Source organism: Capricornis sumatraensis, chromosome 15 (assembly GCF_032405125.1).
Source record: "Capricornis sumatraensis isolate serow.1 chromosome 15, serow.2, whole genome shotgun sequence".
NCBI lineage: Eukaryota > Metazoa > Chordata > Mammalia > Artiodactyla > Bovidae > Capricornis > Capricornis sumatraensis.
In genome coordinates, this window is record NC_091083.1 from 59,848,585 (window position 1) to 59,872,728 (window position 24,144).

General features: G+C 48.2%; 1 protein-coding gene across 1 annotated transcript in view; it reads right to left on the minus strand.

Annotated features, from left to right (window-relative positions):
- The window catches only part of PHACTR3 (phosphatase and actin regulator 3), a 187,289-nt gene that overhangs the window by 27,347 nt on the left and 135,798 nt on the right, over window positions 1-24,144 (minus strand). The window contains exon 8 of the mRNA XM_068986792.1: window positions 11,002-11,155. Coding sequence (XP_068842893.1) covers window positions 11,002-11,155 — 154 coding nt within the window. The remainder of the gene's footprint in view (window positions 1-11,001; window positions 11,156-24,144) is intronic.

Sequence of the window (24,144 nt, forward strand, 5' to 3'; positions counted from 1 at the left end):
ACATCCTTCCCTCAGTGAGCATCTGCTCTCTACGCGGAGAGTCATACAATCGTGAACCAGGGAGCTGTCCGTGGACCAGCTTCAGGGCGTTATGAAGCAGGTACTGCAGTCAGGGCAGGCTGAGAAAAGAACTCGGAGCTGAACAAGTTCAAGTTCATTCCCCACTCAGCTACTCACTGGCTACTGGAAATTCTGAGCCTCAGTTTCCTCACGTGCAAGAGAGAGGTTGTGGACCCACCACACAGGAATGAAATGCCATGAGTCCTCAGCACGTGCAGATGGCACAGGACAAAGGGTGAAATTTTGGAAATCGAGGAAGGTATTTTATACCTAGTAGGATTGACCTGTGAAAGTGTTAGTCACTCAGTCACGTCCGACTCTGCAACCCCATGGACTATAACCCACCAGCTCCTCTGTCCTCGGAATTCTCCAGGCAAGAATACTGGAGTGGGTTGCCATTCCCTTCTCCAGTGGATCTTCCCAAACCAAGGATCGAACCCAGGTCTCCTGCATTGCAGGTGGATTCTTTACTGTCTGAGCCACCAGGGAATTCGCAACTTCATGAGCCCCAAGGGTTACTAATCACAGGCCCAACCACCTGCTTTGTAGATTCCAGGTTCCGTATAAAGTGGGGCCCCATTAGGCTAAACCTTGCCCTTCCCACCCAGCTGTACTTCCTGCTGCAGGGGCCTAGCTGTTAGGTTTTTGTTCAAGAATTACCTTGGGCAAATGAATTAGTCTTATTACTCATCTCCCTCTTCTCCTCTATTATCTGAAAACCCCTTTAGAAGTTGTCCCCCCCAGCTGTTTCAGAGCCAGGGCAGATGCATGTCCTGTTCTGTATAAGAACGCTGAGTCCAGCCCTCTGAGGCTCTGGCCATGCAGTCGAGCTGGGCTGGGAGAACACCGTGTCTTCCTTGCGGACGGCGGCTCGTTAACCAGCAGCCTCCTTCAACAGCAGCCTCTCCTGACTCAGTCCAGCTGGGCCCCCGGTGGCAGTCCCAGCCTGGCTGCAAGATTCTACCTCCCAAAGTCGGGGAGCCCAGGCCCAGCCCCTCCTCAGCAACGTGAGGAAGGAGTCGGCTGCCCTTGTCCCACTGCATCCAAGCAGAAACACCTGCCCCAACGTGCCAACCGAAATCCTCAAATTACTCAGCATCACCTCGCGGCTGGAGCCCTGCAGGCTTATGGAGCAGAGGAATGTGGGCTTCAAGTTCCCTCACTTCCCCTGGATTACATTTAACGCTGCTCAGTTTCCATAGATGGACGGGACTTATTAAACTCGACACACCTGTTCTGTCCCCAGGGGTCCCCCTCAGGAAAACAGCCGGCCACTTGCTGTCCCTCTGTTGTGCTGCGTGTTTGGAGGGAACACCCTGTGGTAGGAAATGCACCCACGATCAAAGGAACTGCACAACCTGGAAAATGTGCTGGTGCTTCAGTGACCCTGATCTTGAGCTGATGCTGCTGGTAACTTGCATCCTGAGTACAACACCGCCGGGGAGGTGCCTCCACGTGGTCCTCCCACTCCTGCTCATGGATTGGACCCCCAGGAAGAGTGCCAGGGATGCGTGTCCAAACATGGATACAGAGCCTCCCTCCTGCACCTGCCTGCTGTCTTCCTGTCTTCCCTCCCCCAGCGCAGAGCATCGACTCCATCCTGTTGGGGCCACCTCCTCCAGCTCTCACCCACGTCCTGCTCCCCGTCCTCCCCCGGCTTTCAGTCCATCCCTCTCCAGCCACATTGTCATGTGCTGACGTTCCTCTCCTTGGTTCTTACAGACCAGAGTCACGAGCCCCCTTTAGGTCCCCTGCGAAGCCCCTACATGTAGGCAGAGGAGTCCTTGGACGTGCCCTTGCCCTGCCACACCCCTGCTTGCAACCCCTCTGGGACCCTCACGGTTCCTCAGGAAAGGCCAAGATGTCTCTGGCCACTGTTTGCACCAATTTATGGAGTGGCTGCTCAATGGATGAGGGACCATCAAGTAAGAACAGACAGGATCCTGGCATTCTAGTAGGGAGCCAGACCCCAAACTGGCAAATGAAGGAATAAAGGGTAACTTCAGACAGCAGTCATTGCAGGGAAGAAAACTGGGATGATGGGATGGAGAGAAAGGCTATGAGGCCATGACCCTGGGGAGGATGGGGGTGGGGGCATCAAGGGAGGGTCCCTCTGGGAGGGACCAGAGGTGGCTGTGTTTGGACCAGGAGCAGGAGAGTGCCCACCCCCTGGCCCTGCTGAGCCCTTCAGCTTCCCCCACCCTGCCCATCCCAGCTCCTCACAACCACACCACGTTCTCCAAGGGGCAATGCGGATTCAGGCTGTGGTACCCTCTTGCTGCTGCTCTCTGCCTGGGACATCCTTGCATGCCAGCCCACCACATGGACTGACACGTATCACGACATCAAGACCATACTCCGTGTCACCCACTCTTCAAAACCTCACCCCAACTCTGCCTCCCTCCTGCCAGCTTAATCTCTCCGTCTTAGACCCTTGCTTCCGTGGCTGATTCATACATCTGTTTTGTACGTATCTGATTAGATATGATGGTTCCTGATGCGCCTCTGCACCCTGGCGCCCAGCCCCTACACTCTGCAGGTACCCGAGGTTTGTGACGGGGTTTGTGCTCCCCTGAGACATGCAAGGGCGTGGAAGCGATGCCGTGGGAGAAACAGGCCTGCCCTGCTGCAGTCTCAACCAGATTCCCTGTTAAGTCATCACAACATCCCCTTACGTCACAGTGAGCGTGCATGAAGTGTGGTGGTAACAGCTGTCATTACACGAGTCGGGGGTGGTTGCACCAGGCCCTCAGGAGCTGCCCTCTCAGTGATGCCACGGCAGGTGTACATGGCCCCACATGGCAGAGAACAAGAAGGAAGGTTCTAGTGCTGCTGACGCTGAAGCAGACAAAAGACCAGTGGAGGATGTGCACCTTATCCGCTTGTTAGTTCTGATGCACCAGAAATGGATGCTCCCTGGAGTGGAGTGTTTGGTTAAAATATGCGACTTGCCATCCTGGCTGTTCACCTGCCTGGCTGTTTTCGAGTCACACGCCTGCCAGTGGTGGGTGGCACTTAAACCACCACCCTCTAGGATGGGGTGTTCATTATCAGTATTTATGCTAGTAAAATATAATGTAAAAATATTTTAAAATATTTGAAAACTTTGCAGTCACTTTAATTGGGGATGAAAGTTTGTTACTATGAATTTTTCACATCTCTAGTTACTAGTGAAGCTGAATTATCTTCATATGTTTATTTAGAAATTTTGCTCCCTCCTTCCCAAACCATGAATTCCAGGCTATTTCCCAGAGATCTGTGGAGTTCTGCTAACAACTGGTCTTCATTCATGAATGATGAAATCATCTCACTCAATACATTTTCCCTCCTCTTTTCTCATTTCTGGAAATGTTGTTGTTTTAGTTGCTTTGTCATGTGGAACTCTTTGGCGACCCCATGGACTGCAGCCTGCCAGGCTCCTCTGTCCATGGGATTTTTTTCAGGCAAGAATACTGGAGTGGGCTGCCATTTCCTCCTCCAGGGGATCTTCCTGATGCAGGGATCGAACCCACGTCTCCTTCATTGGCAGGCAGATTCTTTACCACTGAGCCAGCAGGGAAACCCTCTAGAAATGCTGTTCTTATGAGTAACACATAAAAAGAATAAAACCACCGATGTGTGGAAGTAAGCATTATATGTAGTTTTATATTAAAAGTAAAGATTTTGACAGCAAGAGGGAAAAGGAAAGCTGGTGCTAGTCTCTCCATTCCTTATATACTAGACCACTATTACAAATGAAAATTTAAACACTAGTAGAAGAATGGAAAACCCTCTGCCACGATGCTAGGTGGCAAAATCTCGTGTATACTATTTTGTGTATACACAAAAATATGTATTTTTAGTTATACTTTTATATTTAAAGTTGAGAACTAGATTTGAAATCATGTATAGAAAAATATACTTCCTAAAGATAAAATTAAGAGTTGAGGAAGTTCAAGTAACACTGGGAAAACAACAACAAAACAATCCCACTCCGGGGCACATACCTGAAGAAAACCATAATTCCAAAAGATGCATGCACCTCAGTGTTTACTGCAGCTCTATTTACAACAGCCAGGCCATGGAAGCAACTTAAATGCCCATCAACAGGAATGGATAAAGAATCTGTGGCACATATATGCAACGGAATATGACTCAGCCATAAAAAAAGAGTGAAATTGCGCTTTTGCAGAGTCACAGATGGACCTAGAGACTGGTATACAGAGTGAAGTAAGTCAAAGAGAAAAACAAATATCATATATTTAATGCATATATGTGGAATCGAGAAAAATGGTACAGATGAACCTATTTGCAAAGCAGAAATAGAGACACAAATGTCAAGGACAAATGTATGGACACCAAGCGGGGAAAGAGGGGCAGGATGAATTGGGAAATTGGGATTAACATTATACAGCACTATGTATAAAATAGATAACTGATGAGAACCTACCGTACAGCACAGAGAACTCTACTTAGTGTTCTGTGGTGAACTAAATGGGAAAGAAACCCCAAAAAGAAGGGATACATATACACATACGCACACACACACTCTCAGCTGATTCACTGCTATGCAGCAGAAAATACAACATTGTAAAGCAACTATACTCCAATAAAAAAATTGTTAAAGGAATACAATCGGAGCAGATCTGGAGAACTACAACAGATGGGAAAGAGAGGCAAGAAAAGAAAATTCAAACTGAAACAGAGATGCTCCCCAGTAATCCTGTCTCACTCCTGGCTCATCACTCTCTGCACAACCTCAGCCTCAGGTGGGCATTGGCTTTGCATGAATGCTTTAGAAAAACTTCAAGTTCTATACTTTAGAAATTACTGGCAATTATCCAAAATCCCTAATGTTAGGTCAAATGACAGGAGTCTATTTTAATACCTAGTTGGTTTCTGGTAACCTCAAGAAAAATGTAACATAGGTGAGTGAGACATAGTATGATCAATAAATGTGAGACTCCTTCCTTCCAAAAAAAAAGTTGATGAAATTAAGACAAAGGCCATACAAGAGAAGGTCAAACATAGACACACAACCCAAATGATACAAGGCAGTTAGTTGCACACTTGGCTCTGAGCTTCCTGGTAGCCAAGACAAAAAGGGAAACATGATTAACTACAAACATGCACGCTCCTTAAAAAACCAACGTAATAAGTCAGGCTTATTTTGGTCCCGAGGTCTCTGAGAACGGTCTCCCAAGGGTCCTGTGACACTCAAGGGAAGGGCTCTGTTGAGGAGATTTGGGGTGGGGCCTTGGAATCAGCACTTTCACAAAGTTCCCTGGTAGCCTGGATGGACGCTCTGATATGGGCACTGGCATGGATGGGATGACTAGTGACCCTGCCCCCCACACTTCCTGCTGTATGAGCACAGGGAAGTGACTGCACTGTCCTAAGCCAGTTACCTTCATCCGAAAAATAGGACCATTAACAATTCCTACCCTAGAGAGCTCTCACAAGGCTCCAAGGAGGTGATGTATTTGAAACACTTGACAGGAAGCTGGTACACAGAAGACACTAAATAAGTGTTAACAATGACCATCATTAATACCATGCTTCTCTGTCCCCACTTATAGGATGTCTGCATGGCTGGACTCAAGACACCGGGGAGGAGCTGGGCTCTTACCTAGCACTGCTGAAGAGGAAAATCAGCAAGTGTTTATCAATATTCGTTATTATGCAATCCCCTGCCCTCTGCAAGGACGCCTCAACACTTCCCAAAGGAGCAGCTTCCTTTCCAGCAATTAAGTCATTTTTTTTTCCTGCTAAGCCCAGAAAAAGTCAGGTTTCAATATTTTCAAAACCCTGTGTCCACAGAACTGAGACCCTGCTCTTTGCCCCAGGTTTCCTGGCACCTTCAGCAGAAACAAAGCCCCACAGCTAATACCCCATGATTAGCAGGGGTGCCAATCTCCACTGCCATCCTTAAAAGCAACAAGCCTCCTCCTCAAGTTCTGCAGTTTTCAAGGCAGGTGCGGGGGAGGGGAGCAGTAGCACAAAACACTTATTTTCTGGGAACTTGTGTTTCCTGGAGGCCTGAGTGGCGGCAGTTTGTTCTGGAAACGGGAGAACAGGATGTGCAGAGGAACCAGCTCGAGGAGTATTTAATGCCCACACAAACGTGCTAACTACCAGCTCCTGGAGGACGCTACAGAGCATTCATCAGCTCCTCACAAGGCGGCCCTAGAGCAGAGGAGCCCCCAGGGGAGACTTAATAGAAGGTCACGCAGCATTCTGGAGGCCCCTGGCACCCCGCCCCCCAGTCCAGGCAAATTGCACCATAAGGGCTTCCCTGGTGGCTGAGACGGTAAAGAATCTTCTACAATGCAGGAGACCTGGGTTTCATCCCTGGGTCGGGAAGATCTCCTGGAGGAGGGAGCGACAACCCACTCTAATATTCTTGCCTGGGAAATCCAACAGACAGAGGAACCTGATGGGCTACAGCCCATGGGGTTGCAAAGAGTCAGACACAACTAAGCGACGAACACTTTAGCGGGGAACAAAAACAAGGTTGTTAACAACTACACTAACACAACCGGAGTCCTCCAGGTGCCACTTCTACAGCAGCTCAGCACCCTGGCCTGGCCTCCCAGGTGACCACTAGTCAAGTACATCCAGCCAGGACCACCAGCAGAAGCTCCACGCCCCTCCCCTCCCCACCAGGAACACATTTTCACCTGTCTGTAGAGGGACTACCCTAGAATCTTCCGAAGGTCCCAGGAGGTAGATGCTGCCACGGTGTTGAATTTACAAACCAGGGGTAGATTCGGAGAAGGTGGTGCTGACCCAAGCCCACAGCACTAAGCCTGGGATTTGAACCCACCTGGCTGCCTTTCCCCGAAGCCCATGGTTGGCCCAGAGTCTCTCTCTGGATATTTTCACTAACCGTGCTGTTTCAGGTATAGGGGGCACATCTGCATCCCCTCCGCGATCCCCACCTTAACACAGGCATGAAGCGTTTTGCACAGAGGCCCAGGGCCTGGCTGGAGGCCTGAATGTCCTGACGGAAGCCATACAACATGAGAAAACCCAGAGACTCAGATAAGCCAGAGACCGCCTCCGAGAGCCTGCTTCCCCTGCCACCCAGGCTGGGAATTCTGAGGAACCTAGCCCGCCTCCTCAGAGCTGTGTGACTCCGGGCAAGTTTCTAAACCTCTCTCATCAAGTCTCAGTTTTCTCATCTGTAAAATGGAGATGATGACAATTGGTTCCTACAAAGATTCAATGAAATGAGGGAAAGCAAGCAAAACTCACTGCACGGGCTCTGCACTTAGAAGGCAAAGTTGTCATTTGATAACTTTGTAAACAAATGCTGAATTCTAGTGCTGGACACCTCAAGCTTATAATAACAGCAACAGTAGCAAAAAAGAAAGCTGTCGGGCACCCTTGCCGCCAGCTCCTCTTAAATGGTGAGCACACACCTGTACCGAAGCAAAACTATAACTTCCAGAACTCGCCCACCGTGTGAGTCCCTGGAGCTCTGGGTCTGTGACACTGCAGATTCATTTACACACACAGTAAGGGTGGGCTGGGCTGCTGGACAGTAAGGGGGTGAGAACTACCACGAGGCTTCACTCCCGACAAGCTGACTCTGACTTCATATGCCCCCCCCAACAAGAAGCAGCACGCAGAGTGGGGGAGACCAAGACCACTTCATCCAAAAATGCTCTAGGAGTGCCCAAAAGATGAAAGAGTCAGGGTCTGGAAATTTTTAAAAAATACGCAAGACGAAAACACCAACTGCACTTCAGGATATGGTGAATGGCAGGTTGCCATGGCAACCAGAGGCTGAATTATTCAGCAAGTGAAGTCAGAAGAATCTCTGAAAGGAGGCAAAACAAAGACAAAGGATCCAATTAAACCACTTCTGTAGGGAAACAAACCAGGCAGTCGGGAGGGCTGTGTATGCCCCCCCCACCCCCATCCCCACCCCCCGGGTTGTGATTCCTCAGCCACGGCCCCTCCAGGTCTAATTCCGGGCTTGCTTTTCCATTTTTAAACATGGTGACTCCAAGATTTAAAACAAGCTACAGACTCAGTGATTAATGGAGGAAGTCTAGTCCAGAGCCTGGCTTTGGGGTACCACTTAATCAGAGGGACTTCGAGGTCCCAGCACCCTACCTTTTCCCACTTCCTGTCTGCCCTGGGAGACAGGAGTGGAGTCCCCAGAGTTCTCTTAAGTCAAGCATCATCGTGATCATTTTGTTTTCCTTGAATCACATGTACTTACAATGCTTATTATTTTTTCTTTAATTTGCTTAATATCTTATTTTGAAGGAAAACTTGGTTTTGTTTGAGTGTGTGCGTGCTAAGTCATTTCAGTCGTGTCTGACTCTTTGTGACGCTATGGACCATAGCCCACCAGGCTCCTCAGTCCATGGGATTTTCTAGGCAAGAATTCTGGAGTGAGTTGCCATTTCCTCCTCCAGGGGATCTTTTGGACCCTGGGATCAAACCCGCATCTCTTAATATCTCCTGCATTGGCAGGCAGGTTCTTTATCACTTGCCCCATCTGGGAAGCCCCTGGTTTTGTTTAGCAAATAGAAAACCATTATCAACTGGCACAGAAGACAACTGCAAAAGCAACGTGTGTAAAAATCTTTTTTTTTTTTTTTTTTGACATCTTGGCAGGGGAGGATGTTTTAAGACTGGGCGCAAATATTATGAACCATAAAGTACATCAGAGGCCCGGTGGGCTGTTCATGTTTGTGTGTAAACCTCCACTGGACCCCAGCCGCACTCACTCACCACACACTGGCCATGACTGAGTGAGTGTGATGACAGAGTTGTGTGGCCACAGCAGACATGGTAGGTCCCTGAGCAATGCTCGTATCTAGCTCCTGACACCAGAAGTACACGATTGATCATCTGGTGACTTTAGAAATGAAGAGCTTTCACAAATCAAAGGGAAACATCAACAAAATGATGAGACCAGCCCCAAAGAGGGAGAAGAGGTGCCATTCACAGACTCGGGAGAGGGCTGGGAGCTGCGATTTCCAGAGTAAACTCAAGTCAGTAAGATAAAGAAAACTTCGGGTAATGGACAGGAAAGGAACTGAAAAAGCTAATAAGCACTAAAAAAAAAAAAAGTTTAACCTTGCTAGAAACGAGAGAGACGGAAAACCATGCCTCCTGTGATAGTACATGGCATCATGAGACAGGCAGCTGGGACACAGAGCCTGATTGGCTGGCACATCCCTTCGGCCATGAGATCCATGCAGCCGTGTTCCCAGCCCTCCCTCCTTCCCACCCACATGCACTCCTTGAGCACCTGGTTGGTACCAAGCCCGAGACAGGAAGAGGTCTGAGGATGCTCTCAGAGGTGTGTGGCTCAGGGGGACCCCTCTCCCTCATTACCCACAGCACCAGCCTGCCCCTCATTCGAGTGAGATAAGCCTTTGCTGACTGACCAGACATAGAGAGACAAGTGCTTGGGGGTCTGACAGTCTCACTGCAATCAGGCTAGGAACATCCAACTTGGAGAGACTCCTTCAACTCATTAAAATCAGGGAATTCAATAAAGTCCCCCCTCACCCCAGAGACTGATCCTGGTTGAGGGTGGAGGGTGGGGTTCGTCAATCAGTATTTTAAAAAGCTTCTCCACCTGGAGCCCTGTTCTGGGTTGGGGGTCACCAATCACCATGGGCACCTCAACAGCCATCCACAGTGGGCACCCTTACCACGCAGCTCAGAGCCAACACAGGAAGAGGAGCTCCCAGGCCCCTCCAGCCATGGTGAGCACTGATTTGAAAAATGTTAGTCGCTCAGTCACGTCCACCTCTCTGCGACCCCACGGACGCTAGCCCACCAGGCTCCTCTGTCTGTGGACTTCTCGAGGCAAGGATACTGGAGTGGGTAGCCATTCCCTTCTCCAGGGGATCTTCCAGAGGTTGAACTCAGGTCTCCCGCATTCAGGCAGACTATCATCTGAGCCACCAGGGAAGCCTGAGCACTGACTTACTAAGCACCGCCACATGCCCCAGGCCTGCAATGCACCTTCCTTATGGGACCTCCCCGCAACTCAAAACAACCTTGACAGCATCAGCACCCCACTTCGTGAATGAGAAAAGCAAGACCTGGAGAGGTGAGTCCACTGCACTGGCCCAACATTAGCACAGAGTGGCGATTCAAACTGGGACTATGTGATTCCAGGCCCTCAGGACCCCAGCCGGGGACCCCACAGCCTGCAGAAACGTGAGCCCACTGCTCCTCTGTGAGCCCACAGCTGGTGTCATCCCCATTTCACAGGCAAGAAAACTGAGACCCAGAGAAATGCAACATCTGGGTGCTGGGCTTTACCCACTTACACTCACTGCCCTTGGCCCAAAAAACCTGAAGTAAAGGCATTCAGAGGGTGACAGGAGGATGGGGAACAAGGGCCCATCTGCTTGCAGTGAGGCAGCATAAGCCTCAGGCAGAGGGCGACCTGCGGGGGAGTGGTCCTAGACCAGGGGTGGCAGTGGCTCCATCCCCAGGGGATGTGTGGTTGTCACAGTGGTGGGGGCAGGGGGGGCAGGCTGTGAGCATCTCCAGGGCAGCTGCTAAACGTCCCACGGTGCATAGGACACCAGAGTCACCCAACCAAAACATTGGGACCCCTGAGCTCGGGAGCCCCTGCTTTCGAGCCCTGCTTCTCCCAGGGTGCCAGAGACCAGCAGCACTGGCAAACTCCACCCCGTCCCCCAAGAGCTTGTCCAAACCACAGGCCCTGCTTCAACAACCAGTCCCTCTCCACCAGGAAGACTGGCCCCGGAGTGGGGGGGTACTCACCAGTGTCCAGGGACACGTCAGTTGTCACAGGGGATGTCATGTGTCCAGGCCAGGGAGGCCGCCAAGCATCTGATGCCCCGATGGCCCCCCACAGCAAGAACCCAAACATTGACGGCGGTGGGTGCAACGCAGGGCTGGGCTGTGGGCAGGTGGGACCAGCCCCTCTGGGGCCCACGCACCCACACTTACTTGGAGAGCTTCATTTCGATCTGCTGCCGGATCTCCTGCCTCTCCTCGTCCGTCCTCTGGGGGAAGATGTTTCGGTCCTCCAGCTCCTGCCTGCTGGGCCGGTTCCTCAGCTTCACCGCTAGGAGCTCCTTCTTGCATTTCCTCGGCAGGGTCCCTGGGAGAAGGGGTGATGAGATGACGGGTGTCAGGAGGTGCCGGCTGCCGGGGGAGACCCTGCACCAGAGCCAGGGGGGTGAGTCTGGCAGCTATGGTGCCCCGCAGAGAACGGCGGGCACGGCACTTCCCTTCACGAAGCCCCCTCGTCCCACACCTTCCGTGGGTCGGGCACCGATTCTGCATGCAAGTCTCCACTGACCATCGTGAGAGACACTTGCTATCCCAGAGCAATTATCAATAGCACCACCTTCTCTTTCAAAAGTGTCCGAGTTCGGGTCATAAATTAGTTACTTTTATCCACGGTGGCTCTTCCCTTCCTCCCCACTGCCTGCTACCCCGTGGCCACCTGGATCCCCTTTCATTCCTGGAATATCCCAGCTCAGGGTCTCAGCAACATGTCCATCCAGTGCTGAGCACCCCACTCTGCCTGGACCATCCTGGGCTGGCTACTGTCTGAACCATGTCATTGGCCCAGAACCCGGCCCTCAGAGACCCAGTAGGTCGTCTAATCTCCGTCACCCTCAGGATCAATTCCTCCCTTATCTGATCTCTTTCTGGTTCCTTAGTTTATCATCGTCTCCTCCACTAGACTGAAAGTTCCCTGATAGTCTGTTCTCCTGGGTCCTGGAACAGTGTTGATGCAGCAGGTTATCCAGTCGAGTGAGCCTGACTCAGGGTCTAGAAGGCTGACACTGATCTTTACCTCCTGCCCCCCGTGTCCGGAAGCAGCAGAGTGACATCTGAGTGCACGTAAGATGTAAGATCTTAAGGAATAATGCTCAGATTTACCTAACACATTATCGACTGGGAGATTTTTGCAGAAACTAGCACCTGTAGCTGGCAATTCATGTAAGTAAACATTGAAACACTCCAGTCACTAACTTTTGAGTAACAAAAGAAAGTAAAAGTGTTAGTTGCTCAGTCGAGTCTGACTCAGCGACCCCATGAACTGCACAGCCTGCCAGGCTTCTCCGTCCACAGAATTCTCCAGGCAAGAATACTGGAGTGGGTTACTTTCTTTCTCCAGCGGATCCTTCCCAACCCAGGGAGTGAACCCGAGTCTCCTGCATTGCAGGTGGATTCTTTCCCATCTGAACCACCAGGGAAGCTGGGTAACAGAAGTAGTAGTAACATCTCTCTCATCAGTAAGATGCTAATAGCAGAAATGGGGATTGGCTGCATTCAAAGTCAGAGAAGGGTCACGCCTTAGGTGCCAGGACACGGCACTGAGCTTTCTGAACACCAGAGTCCCTACCTGCCCCAGCCAGTGCACATGCTGACAACCGGCAAAAAACTCCAAGTATTAATACAACGTAGACTGTGATTCTGAGGGTGTGTGGTTTTGCACTTTCATTAGGGGATAGGTTTGATTCCTGGAGTTCAAACCGTCATCCAATGGTCTTCCCACAGCTGGAGGCAAACTATGTATTAAGAATCATGGCTCCCTAAAGAAAGTCAATTCCCAGCATGGGGTACGGACATGCAAAGTAAGAAATACCTCCAGCAAAGTGGTAGTTTAACAGAAATTTGGGATAAAGTAAGATACAAACAATCGTACTTGACTGAAACTTGACTTTCTAATGTAAGCTTGTTTACTATGTGTTTTATAGACAAAGAGAAAAATAATGACCCCAGAAACCATTTCAGCCAGGACTCCAACCTGATTTTGCTTTAATAGCTTTATACATGATTAGAGCTCTATATTTATAGAATCATAAAAGCCTAAAGCAGTCACACACATTTTTCTGTTGATCTCTGCTACATGGTCTGGGGAAAATTGAAAGCCAAACTGGCATTTATGAATTGAGGGAGCCTCAAAGGTCTCGGGACACGTCCTTCGTGAATGTCAAGGGTCTCATACATGGTGGGAAGGCGAGGGGGATTGCCATTTCAGATGAGTGTAACATGCTTAACCATGAAATGACACTGAAGGCAGTTTAATCTTTTCAGCTTTTGATAAAGAACGTCTTTAAGCCTACTGCAAATGTCTCAGGCTTGCCATTACGAACTTTAAGCATATTTGTTCTTAACTGAAAGACCCTTTCATCAGAGATTTCTACATGTGATGAGAATTCACTGCACAGGAAGTCTTAGTTCTAAGAGTGAGTAATTCTCTGCTTAATCTTCCAGCCTCTATGAGCACAGCTTGGGCACCTATAGGGCCATTATGAAAATGTCTGGGCTGACAGTCTTTCCCAGGCTATTGGGGGTTACCAGGTTTGGTTACTTAAAAGTCAAAGAGAAATTTCCAGACAAATGGCTTAAAGGTTTTACATGAATTTGAGTGGTACTTCTACCAAACTGACAGCATTAGTCTAAATGAGCAGGTGATCCAGAGTAAGGTGTGATGCAAAGAAACAGAGGCCAGGAAACTTCCCTTCTTGACTGTGGAGACCATCGTCTCCACAAGTGACCCCAAACACACTTGTGCTCCTATCTTTGGAGCCAGAAACACCCCTTCCAAGAGTCTGCTTCCAAAACAAATGGGACAAGCACATAAAACACACATACGAGGGTGTCCACCCAGCCTTATTTACAAAATAAAGAAATTAAACATAGTCGATTCATAGGAAAAGTCCCTGATGCTGGGGAAGATTGAGGGCAGGAGGAGAAGGGGGTGACAGAGGATGAGATGGTTGGATGTCATCACCAGCTCAATGGACATGAGTTGGAGCAAACTCTGGGAGATAGTGAGTGACAGGGAAGCCTAGCGTGTGGCAGTCCATGCGACTGCAAAGAGTTGGACACAACTTTGTGACTGAGCAACAACAAACACAGCCAAAATATCCCAACAAGACAGCATGTGCCAAATTACGGTGCGTCATCTGAGTATTATCAACCTATTAAAGATGGTGGTTGTTGTTGCTTACTCACTCAATCGTGTATGATTCTTTGTAACCCCATGGACTGTAGCCCACCAGGCTCCTCTGTCCATGGGATTCTCCAGGCAAGAATACTTGACTGGGTTGCCATTTCCTTCTCCAGGGGATATTTCTGACCCAAGGATAGAACCTATATCTCCTGCACTGGCAGGCATATTCTTTACCACTGAACCACCTGGGAAGCACCGATTAAAAACAGTGGTATATTCATTATTGAGAGACAAAAAGACAGTCACGATACATTGCTAAGAAAAATAACTTGTAGGAAAATATGTACCTTATAGATAGATAGAGATATATACCTGTATCTATATTTGCATTTAATTTTGTTAATATATAAAATCTTCTTATAAATCGGCATAGAGACACTAGAAATGGACTTAACCTATTAATTTATCTGTATTTTATTTTTAATCATCAACATGGTTTCCTTATCTCTAAATAATTGTTTAAAAAGACAGACCTTTGTGGAGTGAAAGTAGTGAAGATAGTAGAAAATTCTCCTCTCCATAAGAACAGCAAGAAAATTGCAAATATCATCAGGGTCAACTTCTTCTGAATTCCATAAATTAATTTAAAGCAGCACAGGGGGTCTTTATTCAAGAGGAACTGGTGGAATCTCAGTGAGAATGTTTTGCTCCATCCAGTCCCCTCTCTCGGACTGGAGCACCCTCGCAGCAGTTTGCTGTCTCCTGAGGACCGGGTGCCTGGGAGCCACTATGGGGAGAGGAACGGCCCTCATCCCCAAAAGAGCTGCATCATTTGACCTGCCACTGGTACCCTGAAGTCCCCACCCCATCCAAGGCTGCCTGCCTTGGATCTGACTCAGAGCCGGCCCAATGCAAAACATCTTCTCCCTGGGGGCGTTGGTTGAAACAATAGTCTTTCCAAGCACAAGACTTTCATTTATCTTCAGACCACTCTTGCTCAATACTCTATAGAGTTCTTAATTGGCCAAAGTAATAAAAATCAATGCATGGGCCAAAAGTACTAAGTCAGTTAAAAGTAAAACCTTGGACTTCCCTGGCAGCTCAGTGGTAAAGAATCTGCCTGCCAGTGCAGGAGACACGGGTTTGATCCCCGGTACGGGAGGGTCCCACATGCCACGGGGTAACTAAGCCCATGCAGCACAATGACTGGGCCTGTGCTGCAGAGCCCGGGAGCCACAGCCACAGGGGCCCATGTGCTCTAGAGCCCGGGAGCCACAGCCACAGGGGGCCATGTGCTCCAGAGCCTGTGCTCCACAACAAGAGAAGCCGCTGCAGCGAGAAGCCCACACACCACAACCGGAGAAAACCCACACTGCAGCGAAGACCCAGCACAGCCAAAAATACATAAATAAGTAAAATTATATATAAAAAAGGACGGCACAGATCCAGTTCCGCTCCAGCCAATGCTGGAGAGCCTTTCCCAGGCACGGCTGGCTGGCAGGCAGGGCTCAGTAGGCACAGTAGGCAAAGCTGGCTCTTCTCCCAGGACCCAGCACGGTCAGAGAGCGGCAGACCCCAGAGCTCCGGACTCCACCTCACCAGGCAGGGGGCAACCTCCTGACTCCATGTGAGTGTGGAATGCAGAACATCCCCCAGCCCTGAATCATCAGCGCCATCATCCACCCAGTAGGGAAAGGATGCTCGTGGGGGATGTCAGGCCTTGGACCACTCTCTTCCTTGTCAAGCCTCCCTCTTCTCTCCCCACGCACTGCACTGGTCGGCATCCTCCCATCAGTGTCATTGGCTGGTTCTTCATCATCCCCTCTCCAGATAAGGGTGTGCCCAGGACTCAGCCCTCAAACCCTCCTTCATGTTTGCTTCCTACATGACCTCACCTGCCCCGTGACACTAGAGACCAACTACTAACACTCAGATTCTCCCTCTCCAGTCACATCTTCTCTCCTGAATCCATGCTGCATCTTCAGGCTGTCTCCACTCAGGTCCCAATCAATCATCTCAGACTTAGCATGGCCATAACCAAGCTCCTGTTTTCTTGCTGAAGGTTAAGCAACAGAGCCAAGATTTATACCTGGGCTTGACCCCAGCATCCACTCTCTCAGCTGTGACCTTCATGGATCTATTAGGTCTGGCGTGCTGAGATTCATGGGGTCGCAGAGAGTCGGACACGACTGAGCAACTGAACTGAATTGACTGAAGGCACCATTTCTAGCGGACCTGTTGTTCCCGCTGCACACCTAGCCCAAGAGGAGAAATGACCAGGTGGGGCACACCCTGCCGAGCTCACTTGGATGAAGGAGATGTGAAAACAAGCACCTGTAATGATCCCAAACACATTATGTGTGTGCCTATTTGCACACTCTCACAACATATCCCAATTATCTGTTTGTGTGGCTTCCTCTAACCATGGTCATTATCCAAGCTTGAAACATTTTCACTCAATGGAGGAAAACAAATCTGGTGAGCTCATCCACAAAGAGGATTCTGCCATTTTCATTTCGTTTCCTGCACAAACTCAGGAAATGTCTGCTGAGTTCTATAGTGAGGGCAAGAGAAAACGGGCCACACAGGGAGGGGACTTAGTCAAGAAAGGAGGAATTTCTAGAGGAAGCAGCGTTGGGGCTGGATCCTGTAGGGAGGACTCCGTTTGGGGTATTTGTCATATCAGAACACAGTTTGTTCCATGGAAGGATGTGCCATGAAAATTTATCCAGGGCTCCAAAGGAAAAGTGATGATTTTGACTCCTACTTCTGGAGTAATACGTGCTGAATTTCCCACCCACAAATAAACAAAAAATTAAAATATATGAAACAGTGGTTTTGATGACACTGGGAAGGATAGTGACCCTTGAGATGGGAACCAAACAGTGAGCTCTATGATCACCCAGCTGACTAGGTCTTGAGGTCATGGACCAGGAAGAGGCACCAGGAAGAGCCTGGAAAGCCCATGAGTGAAGAAGATGAAGCCTGAAGACCAAGGAGACGGAGAGAGTGAGAGTCTGCAGGGTAGGGGTGGGAAGGGGAAGCAGCACAGAGAGGCTGGAGATCTGAGAAACTAAAGAGCAGATTTCAACCCAATGAAATCAAGGGACCTGTGAAGTGTAAACAGTCTGAAGAGCTTGAAAGCGAAAGTGACTGTGTCTGACTCTGTGCAACCCCACGGACTGTAGCCCGCCAGGCTCCTCTGTCCATGCGATTCTCCAGGCAAGAATACTGGAGTGGGTGCTAAGTCGCTTCAGTCATGTCTGACCCTTTGCAGCCCCATGGACTGCAGCCCTCCAGGCTCCTCTGTCCGTGGGATTCTCTAGGCAAGAATACTGGAGTGGGTTGCCATTCCCTCCTCACAGGATTTTCCCAACCCAGGGATTCCTCTCAAGTCTCCTGAATTGTTTTCAGGCAGATTCTTTACTGTCTGAGCCTCTGACTAGCTTAACTAAAGGCAAAAATTCTCAGGAAGGACAAAAAAGCAAGCACAAACTACATGCAGCCTACAAAACATGCATTTAAATAAAAACACGAGAAATAAATATCGTATATTAACGCATACATGTGGAATCTGCAAAAACTGATACAACAGACGATCTTCTCTACAAAGCAGAAATAGAGATACACATGCAGAGAACAAACATATGGATACCAAGGGGGAAAGGGGCTGAGGGACGAATTGACTTTGACATATATACAGTATGTATAAAATACATAACTAATAAGAACCTACTGTGCAGCACAGGAAACTCTACTCCGTGTCTGTGGTGACCTTAATGGGAAGGAAATTCAAAAAACAGAGGGGATATATGTAGATGCACTTTGCTGATGCGCTTTGCTGTACAGTAGAAACCAACGCAACATTTTAAAGCAACTATTGCTGTGGTTGTTCAGTCACTAAGTTGTGTCTGACTCTTTGCACCCCCACGGACTGCAGCAAGCCAGGCTGCGCTCCTCTGTCCGCCACTATCCCCTGGAGTTTGCTCAAATTCATGCAAAGCAACTATACTCCAATAAAAACTTTAATAAATAAAAAGATGCAAAGAGATGAAAATTACAAAGGGAAAAAGTACCCATTCTAAGATTAATCAAGAGAAAGTTGAAGTGGTCCTTTAATATCAGCCAAGGGAGATTCCAAAACAAAGAGGCTTCTCAGGGATTAATGGGATCATCCCAAATGACAGAGGGGCAGCTTATCAGAAAGACAAAACAATCCTAAATATTTACGACCCTATTATAAGAGGTTCAAATATATGAAGCAAAAACCAATAGAACTGAGAGAAGAAATACATAAATCTATAGTTGGTGATTTCAGACCTCTGAGTAATTGACAGAACAAGTAGATAGAAAATGTGTAAGAATATGGAAGATGTGATCAACATTGTATCGAGAAATCTGATCCAATTAACATTTATAGAAACACTCTAACACACTACAGAAGAATACACATTCTTACCAAGAGCACAGGCAATATTTACCAAGACAGACATACTCTGGGCCATAAAGCAAATCTCAGTAAATTAAGAAGTCCTCAAGTCATACAAAGTATATTCTTTGGCCAGAGTGGAATTAAATTGGAAATTAATAACGAAAAGATCTCTAGAAATATACCCAAATATTTGGAAACTAAATTTTAAAATTCTGAACAACCCACAGTCCCAAGAAGGTATCACAAGGAAAATTAGGAAGTATTTTGAAGTAAAAATAAATACAGCATGTCCAAGTGATATTGGGGGCAATTTACAGCATTAAATGCCTATATTTGAAGAGAATAAAAGGCCCAAATCAATGACCCCTGATTCTATCTTAAGAAACTAGAAAAAGAGAAAATTAAGACCAAGGATGTAGAGAAGAAATAATAAAGATTGGAACAGAAACTGATGAAACAGAAAATAGAAAAACAATAAAGCTAATGCTTTGAGAAGAGCAAAAAAACCAATTAAACTCTAGGCAGACTTCTCAGGGGAAGTGGGGAGATAAGAGTGAGAAGGGAAGAGAAAGACACACAGAGAGACACACACACACAGATTATCAGTGTCAGAAATTAGACGGGCAATATCCATCTAAACACAAACCATTAAGACTCACTTTAGGAAGATACATATAACCGGAATAGATCTGTTATCTATTAAATAAATACAATTTCTACTTTAAAACCTTCTCCCATTAAAAAAAAAACAGCCCTGCAGCCCAGACGCATACATTGACAAACACTGTGAAACATGTACGAAGCAAATAATTCTAATTCTATACAAAATATTTCAGAACACTAAAAAGAAGGATAGATGGTAAAACTCATGCTATGAGGCTAGAATTTAGAAGTGTCAAAACTAAGAAAGATACCCTAATAAAGGCTACTAAAGACTAACAGCCCTCATGAACAATGATGTAAAATTCTCCACAAAACAGTAGCAAACCACATCCAACAATTGATAAAAATGATCAACTGGGAGGCAAGGTGGTTTAACATTTGAAAAGCAACTCATGTCATTTGCCAAATTAGCAAACTTTAGAAAAGAAAAAATATACTATTAGATCACCCTTTGATTTATGGGGTACCGACTCTATCAGAGCAGACTGGCCCCCCTCGGCTCTTCCTGGTGTCTTACCGGTGAGTTAACAAGAGGGAAGGTTAAGTTCATGGACGTGGGAACTGTCCCAGGCAGGGCTCAGGCAGGCTGCCTTCTGGCTCAAAGAAGCCTGATCTCTCACTCAACTACAAGAACAGTGCAAACAACCAAAGCCTAACCGCGTCAGCTAGAGGAAAGGATCCCCTCCCCGCACCCACATCTCATCTCCTGCAGAAACCACTACGGATGTTTTGTGGGACTTGCTTCCAGACCTAATTTGCCTGCTGTTAACAACTGACACCCCCATTTAACTGTTTCACAGAAGTGGGATCGCACCACACACGGCACAGCAAAGGCTGGCTCGCTCACACATCCGATTCTAAAGCAGGACGACCTGACCCAACTCTCTGCCTTCACTGGCTCCAGATACTCCCTGAGTGTGGATGTCCCCTGATCCCATTACTTGTAGATCCAGCTCCCCTGTGAATGGACATCTAGGTTAGTGCTTATTCTGGCTCTTTTAAGCAAAGCTTTAGGGACCACCCTCATTTCTGTGCTTCCCTGCGCATGAATGAATATTCCCATCAGCTCCATTTCTGGGAAGGCAAGCATTCCAAAGTTGCTGTGTATTTTAGGTTTAGACAGACACTCCTCTCCCTGCTCCACCCTGGATCATCTCCTCGCTATTCCTCCCAGAATCCCAGTCTTGAGTACCATCTTGAGAAGAGGGAGGAACATAAATGGGGTCATGTATAAATATGAACAGAAGGCTGAGGAGTTAAAAATAAACTCAACATGAGATCTTTTTCTTAGTCACGTTTCAGAATTTATCCTAAGGACATACTCGTGGAGATGTACACAGCCTTAGCTACAAAGATGCATACCCCCACACCACTAACGCAGCCCTTTCCCCAATAAACTGCATGTCCAGACTGGTGATCCTGGGGGGCGGGGGGTGGGGGGAAGCCTCAGGCCACGTGAGTAGGGCGAGGAAGACATGAATGTTCCCCTACCTGCCACGAGCTATAGGGGCCCCAATGAGAAGCCCTCACACCTGCCTTGGCACAAGCATAGATGCTGTGGGGCTGTCTTAAAGCTGCTGTGGATTTTTTGGTTCAGATATTATGTTTTAATTCTAGAATTTGCATTTGGTTCTCTTTTATAGTGTCTGTCTCTCTGTGAAGATTCTCCATCTGTTCATTCATCCTGTTCTTTAAGGCTCTGAACAAGTTTGCAACAATGGCAGGTCTATTTCAGTTTTGAACATGGTTGTCTACTCCATAGCACACTCCTTACTCTGAGGTTTGGCCTTTCTAGGGTTTTAAAAGATGGTCCATGGTGCTCACTGAAATCTCTCTGTGGTCTGGACTGATCCCAGCATCCCCAGTCTCCAGGATCACACACCTTCCTTGCTCCTACAGGTGATCTCTGCTAAGTCCTGAGGAATTCTATCTGCCCTTGGCTGCCTGAATCTCCACATGAACTTCGGGGGCCCCTTCACTTAACCCCCTTTTTCAGGATCTTGTCCTACAAACTGCAGCTGCTTCAGCACCACAGAACTATGATTTGTTTCCCGTATCAATGTGACCACCACTCTGCTTGGAGGTCACTTCCCTGCACCCTCCACCCTAGCAAGATGCTCCAGGCAGAAAGTGGACAGTCGGTTGTGAGGCTCACTCTGTTTCCCCTGTCATCCAACGATAAGAGTGAATTTCAAATGTGAGCTAGTACTGCAATTTCAGTGGATAATTCCATGCATCACTGTAATTCCACATCCCCAGAGTTCTCTGGAGTCTAGAGCCTAGTTTGGGTTGGTTGTTGATACAATAGGAGCTCTGTTGTATCAGATTATCACTGGGCCTATGAGTCCCACACACAACTCTGCTGCTTGGTGCTTTTGGCAAGAACCACCAGAGCCTCACAGGCCCCACCACAAAGAGCCCACCCGCTTGTCCCAAAGCTGGTGGCCAAGCATCCCAGGATGCTGGTCTTGGGAACATCCTGCAATCCAGTGACTTTCTGCAGCGCCACCTGGTGTGCATGTGGGGAATGGCCAGTTTCCAGGTAACGCCAAACCCAGAGCCCCCAGGCCAAGCAGGAGCAGTGACTAGTGGTGTTCTGTGCACTCATCCTCTTGAGGACAGGCAAGTTCTCACCTCATCAGACTGCAGGTGACTCTTCACATCAGAGGATTCACTGCCAGGGGCTGTTCAACATACCCTCCACCAACAGGATTCAAATAACAACACACCTTAGCTCTCACTTTTCACCAGTTGTGTCCCGGGGGGAAAGGATGTCAGAGTCTGCAAAGAGGGCCACCCTTTCCTTCAGTTCAGGCAAGATCACAAGTGCCTGGCCATGCCACTCCGCACGGTGATGTCCCTGTGGCATCACATCGTCCAGCCCGGTGTGTCAGGATTTTTCATCCAGACATGGCCCTCTTCCTCCTCTCTGCCTTCACGGCAACTTTCAGTGTAGCCATGAGCTCCCTGGGGTGCTCTAGTTTTCCCTGAGAATACCCAGGGACCCAGAGCTGGGACATGCAATGCTTGTCCAATAAACAACAAAGCAGATTTTTGTATAAGACACTGTAGCAAATTTTAGCTTTTATCCTAGGGTGGACCTATCAAGGATGAGATGACTGGATAGTATCACCAATTCGATGGACACGAACTTAGGCAAACTCCATGAGACCGTGAAGGACAGGGAAGCCTGGTGTGCTGCAGTCCACGGGGACGTGACCAAGAGGCTGAACGACAACAGCAATCAAGGATGGATTTTAGACAAAGTGCACCAGCATCACTAACCACCCCACCCCCACCCCATCTATGTTCTTTATGAAATGTCAATCTCTGGGCCTCACTTTAAAGATTCAGGAGGTCAGGTGGTGGTACAAAATAAAAATATTTACACAATGGCTATTTCATGACATCTTTTCTTCATTACTACTTTTGTGTACATTTTATAATGTTTGCAATACACTGAAGTGAAGTCGCTCAGTCGTGTCCGACTCTTTGCAACCCCATGGACTGTAGCCTACCAGGCTCTTCCCTCCATGGGATTCTCTAGGCAAGAGTACTGGAGTGGGTTGCCATTTCTTTCTCCAGGGGATCTTCCCGACCCAGGGATTGTACCCAGGTCTCCCGCATTCCAGGCAGACGCTTTAACCTCTGAGCCACCAGCAGCTCATGTATTTATAAATAAATAAATGAAAATAAATATAATACATAATGAAATAAACATACAAATGCAATATGTGTGTGTGTATATATATATATATATATATATGCTCCTGGGATGCACCAGCAGAAAACTTGGTGACCCTCTCTTTAGACACTTGGTTCTAAATGCTCATCTGGTCACAGCCTCACTAAGAATGATTTGCTAGGTCCCTTGTTTCCAGGGTGAAGTCCTGCCCCTGAGTGTCTTCAGCTGTAGAGCCTATCTTGGGGGTTCTGTTGAGGTTCAAGTAAACATTTGGATGGCCTTCCCTGGTGGCTCAGTGGTAAAGAATCCACCTGCCAATGCAGGGGACTGCTTGCAATGAAGGAGATGTGAGTTTGATCCCTGGGCCGGGAAGATATCCTACAGGAGGAAATGGCAACCCACTCCAGTATTCTTTCCTGGGAAATCCCATGGACAGAGGAACCTAGAGGGCTACAGTCCATACGGTTGCAGAGAGTCAGACACGACTGAGCGACTGAAAAATGACAAACATTTGGAATCCTAGGACTATCACAGACCAGATGCTACACCTGTCTGCTCAGGACACAGGGCAGCCCCAGGGCTCCCACTGGGCAAGTCCTCAAAGCAGATCACACGGCTCCCCAGGAGCTCCTCCCCCAACAGGTGACACAGCTTAGCTGACGGATCAGGTGGGTGTGGGAGCTGCCCTTGAGCCGCACAGGGGCCTCTCTCTCCTGTGGCTGTTGCCTGGGCTGTGCTGCTGGGCCCCCTCAAAAATCACTGCACTCAGAATCTCAGGTTTTACTTACATTCTTCCCCAAACAGATGTGTGCTTAGTTGCTCAGTTGTATCTGACTCTTTGACCCTCCATGGTTTGTACACCTCACCAGGATCCTCTGTTCATGGGATTTCCCAGGCAAGAATACTGGAGTAGGTTGCCATTTCCTTCTCCAGGGGATCTTCCTGGCTCAAGGATTGAACCCAGGTCTCCTGTGTCTCCTACACTGCAGGTAGCCTCTTTACCCAATGAGCCATAGAGGAAGTCCTCTTCCCCAAACAGATGCAATGTACCACTCAGTAGTGATATTTTTCATCATTGGCAATATTGACTGGTGACACCATGGTGGGGATTCTCAGCCTTCTCAGATTACCTAGGAAACTGCAAAACGTTGATGGAAGAGATTCTCACATCAACCCTACGCCCACACCAACAAAGACTCTCCAGATTGTACCCCTTCTGGGCTCCAGGTGGTCCACGCCAGCTGTAGTTTCCTAAATGTGCCCACCTCTGCCATATCTCTGAGACTTCACCTGCCTGGCAAACTCTTACTTATTCCTCAAAACCCTATGAAACGGCCTCTGGTCCTCCTCCTGACATCTGCCCATCACCTAACCTGTTCTTAGCCCAGGCATCAG